We start from the raw sequence: 8098 nt of genomic DNA, 5'->3' as shown, positions 1-8098 counted from the left end.
TACTGGCGTGTGGGAACTGGAGAGTTTAAGTGAGGGTTGTGAAACGGTGGTAGTCATGGCAACCGCACTAGCACACCTGGGGGGTGGCCGGAGGGAGGTCTTGGTCTTGACGACGTCTGATGGGCTGTACGTAGGCTCTCTCAGTTCCTGCTCAGTCACCTGCATCAGAGGTTGTCCTGCCAACCCAGACTGAGGCTTTTCCATCAGACACCTACCTTCTACATCCGTGCTCCTCATGCCGCATTGTCTGGCAGTAGCGGCGTGTGTTGTACACTGAACACACAGCAGAGATGTACAGCAGACAGTGCAGCCATCGCGCCGTTACACCGGTGAGGCATAAACAACAGCAGTGTGTTTACATTTACGGCAGTCAGCTGATGCTTTTTATCCAAAGCCACTTACACTTATGACTGAACACAACTTAATACTAGTAGTTGCACACTTAAGATTAGAACATTCTTGCTTTCACTGGTTAATGTGCTCAAGATGATCTGTCATTAGCAGACAGTGCCATTGTCAAAACAGCGAGACACACTCCTCAAGGTCATTTTTCACCCCTCCAGCACCGTTACACCTTAGTCCTCAGGAGTATTACATGTCTTACACACTTTATCCAGCATCTGCCAAAAAATCTCCCTCATACCCAGCTCTCTCAGAATATAAAAAAGTCATGGACACGTTCCCAAATGTTGAACTTAACCCACATTCTTGGGCCAGCTTGCTTACAATTCTAACAGCCAAGATCAGGAAACACCTGCATCCTTGAGCATACAGAACCACAAACACAAACACAAACACACACACAAACACAAACACACACACAGACCTTTGGTAGCATAGTTCTTTTTCTGGGGGTCTCAATCTCCCATGATATTGTATATTCTTTGTCGCCGTTAGAGCGAGAGAGAGAGAGATCAACTGTCCTGTTTGTGATGGAAATTGTTGGAAATGTCCAAAGGAGCAAGACGTTGGGACTCTGAGAGATGGTTTATTGTGGAGCACTCATAGTCCAGGACTCTCCCAGTTCTCATATACAGGCTTTATACTACACAGTTAATGATTCATACCTATTGGGGTCTTATATAATACATTTATTTACTTTTGGACTTGCAACAAATCAGGATGCTACATCTGTAATGGCAGCTTAAAGTTTTAAAGTCATTGCTTCAGGTTTATTGGCCCAAATATTCACCAAAACATCTATGGCATTTAGCTGACAATTTTATACAAAGCAACTTACAATTATGAGTGAACGCAACTTATTGAGGGTTAAAGGTCTTCCTCAGGGGCCCAAGAGTAGCAACTCAGCAGTGGTGGGACTTGAACTGGCAACCATCTGATTACTAGTTAAGTACCTTCACCATTGAGCTTAACCAACTTCCCCCCAAGGAAACACCCAAGGAAAAGCAGTCACGTGTTAGGTGTCATGTCAGAAGCACCTACAGACAGTAGACCTGGAAAATAATTTAATTGAAAGGTAATGCTTGAGAAATACCACAAGTGCTCCCTGGACTGTAGTTTGACCCAAACCCAGTTCGATTTGTCATTTCAATGAAACAGAGCAATTTGTTTCCCATTGTAGAAATCTGGAATTGTGTTTGACGCATCATAGTGAAGCATGCAAGTATCCATAACCTGTGCCCTTTGACCTGCATTTAGGGACAGGGTCCGCACTATGGTCAATGTTATGGGAGACGCTCTGGCTACAGGAATCATGGCACACGTCTGCAGGAAGGACTTCATGGAAGAAGGAGACGGGGTGAGGCATCACACGTCCTGTTTCCCACACAAGGCCACACGTCATGGAAGGACAGGGGTATGTCAGTGCTAATCTGCACCAGAGGGCTTTACTCGATAAGGACAGGGGTACATCAGTGCCAGTCTGCACCAGAGGGCTTTACTCGATAAGGACAGGGGTACATCAGTGCCAGTTTGCACCAGAGGGCTTTACTCGATAAGGACAGGGGTACCTCAGTGCCAGTCTGCACCAGAGGGCTTTACTCGATAAGGACAGGGGTACATCAGTGCCAGTCTGCACCAGAGGGCTTTACTCGATAAGGACAGGGGTACACCAGTGCCAGTCTGCACCAGAGGGCTTTACTCGATAAGGACAGGGGTACCTCAGTGCCAGTCTGCACCAGAGGGCTTTACTCGATAAGGACAGGGGTACATCAGTGCCAGTCTGCACCAGAGGGCTTTACTCGATAAGGACAGGGGTACCTCAGTGCCAGTCTGCACCAGAGGGCTTTACTCGATAAGGACAGGGGTACATCAGTGCCAGTTTGCACCAGAGGGCTTTACTCGAGAAGGACAGGGGTACATCAGTGCCAGTTTGCACCAGAGGGCTTTACTCGATAAGGACAGGGGTACACCAGTGCCAGTCTGCACCAGAGGGCTTTACTCGATAAGGACAGGGGTACCTCAGTGCCAGTCTGCACCAGAGGGCTTTACTCGATAAGGACAGGGGTACATCAGTGCCAGTCTGCACCAGAGGGCTTTACTCGATAAGGACAGGGGTACCTCAGTGCCAGTCTGCACCAGAGGGCTTTACTCGATAAGGACAGGGGTACATCAGTGCCAGTTTGCACCAGAGGGCTTTACTCGATAAGGACAGGGGTACACCAGTGCCAGTCTGCACCAGAGGGCTTTACTCGATAAGGACAGGGGTACCTCAGTGCCAGTCTGCACCAGAGGGCTTTACTCGATAAGGACAGGGGTACCTCAGTGCCAGTCTGCACCAGAGGGCTTTACTCGATAAGGACAGGGGTACACCAGTGCCAGTCTGCACCAGAGGGCTTTACTCGATAAGGACAGGGGTTCGTCAGTGCCAGTCTGCACCAGAGGGCTTTACTCGATAAGGACAGGGGTACATCAGTGCCAGTCTGCACCAGAGGGCTTTACTCGATAAGGACAGGGGTACATCAGTGCCAGTCTGCACCAGAGGGCTTTACTCGATAAGGACAGGGGTACATCAGTGCCAGTCTGCATCAGAGGGCTTTACTCGATAAGGACAGGGGTACATCAGTGCCAGTCTGCATCAGAGGGCTTTACTCGAGAAGGACAGGGGTTCGTCAGTGCCAGTCTGCACCAGAGGGCTTTACTCGAGGAGGACAGGGGTTCGTCAGTGCCAGTCTGCACCAGAGGGCTTTACTCGAGAAGGACATGGGTTCGTCAGTGCCAGTCTGCACCAGAGGGCTTTATTCGAGAAGGACAGGGGTTCGTCAGTGCCAGTCTGTACCAGAGGGATTTCCTGAAGAGGGCTTCTCACACTCCACACCTGAGTACTGTGATAAGTAAACAAGTATTTATTTGATGACTCACTTTTACTGTTCATTGAATAAATGTCTGCAAATAATTTGTCTGGTCACAAACACGCATCCATTTTGAAGTTGCCTCAGTATAAAAGAGACTATCAAAGTGTTCATTGTGTTTATTCTGCCAAGGAATAAATGTGCTTATGCAAATCAGGATAACATTGCTGCTTTGGTTGTTGTTTTCCAGTACACTAGTCTTCATCACAGAGACCAGCAGCAAAACAATGGTGCACCTATATCATGGCATGTCAACTAGTGTCAAGCCTGTTTTCAGATTGAATGAAAGTGTGTTCGCCTGGCTGAGCATCAAGAGCAAGCTGATTAAATCCATCCAGATGTCTGGACAGCAAGAAGAACTGAGGGAGGGAGGGAGCGAGGGAGGGAGCGAGGGAGCGAGGGAGGGAGGGAGCGAGGGAGGGAGGGAGCGAGGGAGGGAGGGAGGTGGCATCTGGAGTGCTGTGACTCATGTTACCAGCATGACCCAGACACGCAGGCTTCTTGTCTACATAAGGACCGTTCGGTCATTTCTCTCCAAGGAGGCCACGTAGTTGTTTATCGAGTGCCTCGTCATCTCAGGGCTGGAATGCTGCTGCTTTTGCACATCGCGCCCCCTTGCACACGCTGCTACACCCCTGCAGCTGACCCAGACGTCACTCTGAACAAGAGCACCTGCTAACTACGAACACTGCCATTTAAAACCACAGTTTCTGCAGATATGCTTACAGCCATCTGCCTTTGAGAAGGTTTTACAGATAGCTCTTCTAAATGTGGGGCTAAAAACAGCATCCTAGTTTTGTAATTAGCACCACGTGTGCAGGACAATGCCTTGACCATTCTGCTGCCAAGCTCTGTGGGCATGCTGCCACGGTCTGCTGCCTCAGGAGGCCACACTGAGGTTTTCCACTGTTACGACTGAGAGCAGAACGAGTGGCAGGACATCTGAACCAGCGCAGAGTGAAGAACGGGGACTGCGCAGTCACTCCACTCTCACGTCACTCTTTACATCTCACTGTCTCCTGCTCTTTGTTTCTCTCCAGGTTCCTCTCGTCTGTGAGATGAAGCCCATTACTACCCAGCAGCTGATCAACAACAATGGCAGTTTCCAGTCTCTGTCACCAGGTGGCAGACCTGAGGCCATTCTGCCAGCTTTGGCTCGCCTCGTGCAGTTGGAGGAGGGAATCCGACCCCCACCACCCAGGCGGAAAAAGCTCCCCCTGCCCCCACGGCACCTGAAACGACACGACAAGGACCACTGTACCATCAACATGAACGGCCTGGAGACTAACGTGTAGTGGCCTTCTTGGCCAGGGAAGTTTAGCTTCCCAAGGAAAGAAGTAGTCTGTCATATCAGAGAGGACTGCTGGACACAACATATTTGTCTCCCCTTGGAATTTAGCTTTACTTTGTTGACACTTTGTTAAATATGTTGTCATTGAAGGATTTTTGGAAAGCCTAAGGTTTCTACTGGCTTGTATTGCCACGGCAACAACTGTGGCAGTAACACTTTTTCTAGCTTCATGTTAGCATGTGAACTCAAGCGTGCTAAGTGCTTCTTAATGTGCAGGCTCGAGTTAGCACATTTTTGGCTCAGCACTTCAAGTTAGATGTGTGGGTGGGGGGGGATTTCCTTCCTGGCTCTTGCAATTGCCAATGCTGTGTGTCTAGGCCAGCAGCCACAAATGGGCTCTGAAATTTAAAATGGTCCCTGCTCCTTCAGGATGGTCCCTGCTCCATCAGGATGGACCCTGCTCCTTCAGGATGGGTCCTGTTCCTTCAAGATGGACCCTGCTCCATCAGGATGGGTCCTGTTCCTTCACGATGGACCCTGCTCCGTCAGGATGGACGCTGCTCCTTCAGGATGGGTCCTGGTCCTTCAGGATGGTCCCTGCTCCTTCAGGGTAGACCCTGCACCTTCAGGATGGTCCCTGTTCCTTCAGGATGGACCCTGCTCATTCTAGCTCTGAAGAATCTCATTACAGCTCAAGATTAATCAACTATTGATGGACTCTTACCCATTCAAGCCTCTGAGAGACTAACAGAACTTGTGACAATTAAATTGTATATACAATATATATTTGTCTATGCATTTGTGTTGCTTTTTGCTATTTTATTTAATTTTTCATTTTTGGCATAATTTATGTATATTTTTTTTTCCCCCATTTTAGAGGTCATTGTAATTTTGATCCTATTTTAAAATGCTGAAACATAATAGCCAGTCTTGCAAAAGAATGTTATTGAAAGGGTGCATTTGGATGAATGGTTTTAGAGATCACAGTGTGACAGAGCCCTGCTAGGTCGTTAATGAGGTCTGAAAACTGCAGGAGCCCAGCGAGACCAGGATGGACCCTGTGTGTGAGGTTCTGCCCTGCCAGCGGGACCAGAAAGGACCCTGTGTGTGAGGCACTGCCCTGTCAGTGAGACCAAGATGGACTCTGTGCTTTTCCTCAGACCATCTTCTGTTCTGCAGGGTTTATAACTTTTCACACCTCTGCTTCCTGAATATGTCACCAATGTGCAAAGTTTCCCCTGAGACGCTCAAATACTCACAAGTTTCAACCCTTTGGAATCATATTTATAAAATACGTCTCTGTAAAAGACAACAAACCTTGTGGTATTATATGATTAATAAGCATGTTATTACCATGTAATCGCCGTTGCCATATATGCTCGTAGCTTGTAGTTTCTGTGAAATGTTGTGGTCTCACATGTGTGAGGCAGTCTGTGGGTACCACAGCTGAACCCACTGAACACTCGGCAGCCAATCACACTGAGCCCTGCTGCTCTCTAACGCCACCTACATACTCATATACAGAATTCACTGGGTGGGGGACAGGCAGAGTTTCTCTTCTTGCTCTGGACGATGGCTATGCTCAGCTGGGTAACAGGCAGAGTTTCTTACTCGGGACGATGGCTATGCTCAGCTGGGTAACAGGCAGAGTTTCTTACTCGGGACGATGGCTATGCTCAGCTGGGTAACAGGCAGAGTTTCTTACTCGGGACGATGGCTATGCTCAGCTGGGTAACAGGCAGAGTTTCTTACTCGGGACGATGGCTATGCTCAGCTGGGTAACAGGCAGAGTTTCTTACTCGGGACGATGGCTATGCTCAGCTGGGTAACAGGCAGAGTTTCTTACTCGGGACGATGGCTATGCTCAGCTGGGTAACAGGCAGAGTTTCTTACTCGGGACGATGGCTATGCTCAGCTGGGTAACAGGCAGAGTTTCTTACTCGGGACGATGGCTATGCTCAGCTGGGTAACAGGCAGAGTTTCTTACTCGGGACGATGGCTATGCTCAGCTGGGTAACAGGCAGAGTTTCTTACTCGGGACGATGGCTATGCTCAGCTGGGTAACAGGCAGAGTTTCTTACTCGGGACGATGGCTATGCTCAGCTGGGTAACAGGCAGAGTTTCTTACTCGGGACGATGGCTATGCTCAGCTGGGTAACAGGCAGAGTTTCTTACTCGGGACGATGGCTATGCTCAGCTGGGTAACAGGCAGAGTTTCTTACTCGGGACGATGGCTATGCTCAGCTGGGTAACAGGCAGAGTTTCTTACTCTGCCTGTTACCCAGCTGAGCATAGCCATCGTCCAGAGTTTCTTACTCTGGACGATGGCTATGCTCAGCTGGGTAACAGGCAGAGTTTCTTACTCTGGACTCTGGCTATGCTCAGCTGGGTAACAGGCAGAGTTTCTCTCCCAGGCCTTTTTTCAAGGCTCCCAGTAGTGAAAAGAAGACACAGCCCCTGAAGTGGCTAAGAGGACAATAATTCTCCACAGATGTCCTCCACAGAGCCACCACTTATCATTAGTAGATGACTGCTCACGTTACTGGAAAAACAGAGCAGCTGTTGGCATAGAGCAGTAGGGTCCAACAGCAGCATACGGCACCGAGAGCACCTCCTCTGTCACGGTAGGCCAGTCCCCTACCGGGAGGGACACGCCCACTTCCGACAAGGACCGCCCCACTAACATATGCCATTCACAATCACCTGTCTTTTGACCAGGGACACCTGATCATAATCACATGTCACTATATATTCCTGCAGGTTCGGAAAGACAGCGCTGCGCATTGGCGGACGAGACTAGTCTCTGTGGTCAACTAAAGATTGGCCTTGTGTCTTTGAGCCTTTTAACCATCATTCCCTCTAAGCAAAATGAAAACAGAAACAAAGTAAACTGAATTAAAATAAAAGGTTTTAGTATGAATACAACGGAGCATCCATTAATGTGTGATGCCCCTTGCATTCATCTTTAAGTAAAACATGCTTTCTACTGGGTACTTTTCTTCCATCTGTGTTGCGGGGGGGGGGGGGGGGGGATCATTCCTACTGGGTACATTTCTTCCATGTGTTGGGGGGGAGGTCATTCCTACTGGGTACTTTTCTTTCATGTGTTGGGGGGGGGGGGTCATTCCTACTGGGTACATTTCTTCCATGTGTTGGGGGGGAGGTCATTCCTACTGGGTACTTTTCTTTCATGTGTTGGGGGGGGGGTCATTCCTACTGGGTACTTTTCTTCCATTTGTTGGGAGGAGGGGGGGGGGTCATTCCTACTGGAGACTTTTCTTCCATCTGTGATGGGGGGGGCCATTTCTACTGGGTACATTTTTTTCTATCTGTGATTGGGGGCCATTTCTACTGGGTACATTTAAAATATTAACGTTATTACTTTTAAATACCTTTTAAATACTTCCAGTACACGTCACTTTACATTGACACTCCATGAAAGTTACTAGGTGTACAAATACAAAACATCTTTAAAAAGGAAAAGGAAAAACATTGA

General features: G+C 48.6%; 1 protein-coding gene across 2 annotated transcripts in view; it reads left to right on the top strand.

Annotated features, from left to right (window-relative positions):
- Positions 1-6033, top strand: part of slc1a7b (solute carrier family 1 member 7b) — a 35884-nt gene extending 29851 nt beyond the window's left edge. Inside the window, exons 10-11 of one of the 2 annotated variants that reach the window (XM_035521671.1) lie at positions 1660-1759; positions 4352-6033. In XM_035521671.1, the coding sequence (XP_035377564.1) occupies positions 1660-1759; positions 4352-4606 (355 nt within the window). In that variant the 3' untranslated portion in view covers positions 4607-6033. Of the gene's footprint in view, positions 1-1659; positions 1765-4350 lie in introns of both variants that reach the window. The other variant, XM_035521673.1, reaches the window with a different exon arrangement.
- Positions 6034-8098: the final 2065 nt, after the last annotated feature.

Source organism: Electrophorus electricus, chromosome 22 (assembly GCF_013358815.1).
Source record: "Electrophorus electricus isolate fEleEle1 chromosome 22, fEleEle1.pri, whole genome shotgun sequence".
NCBI lineage: Eukaryota > Metazoa > Chordata > Actinopteri > Gymnotiformes > Gymnotidae > Electrophorus > Electrophorus electricus.
This window is presented reverse-complemented; position numbering and strand designations above follow the sequence as displayed.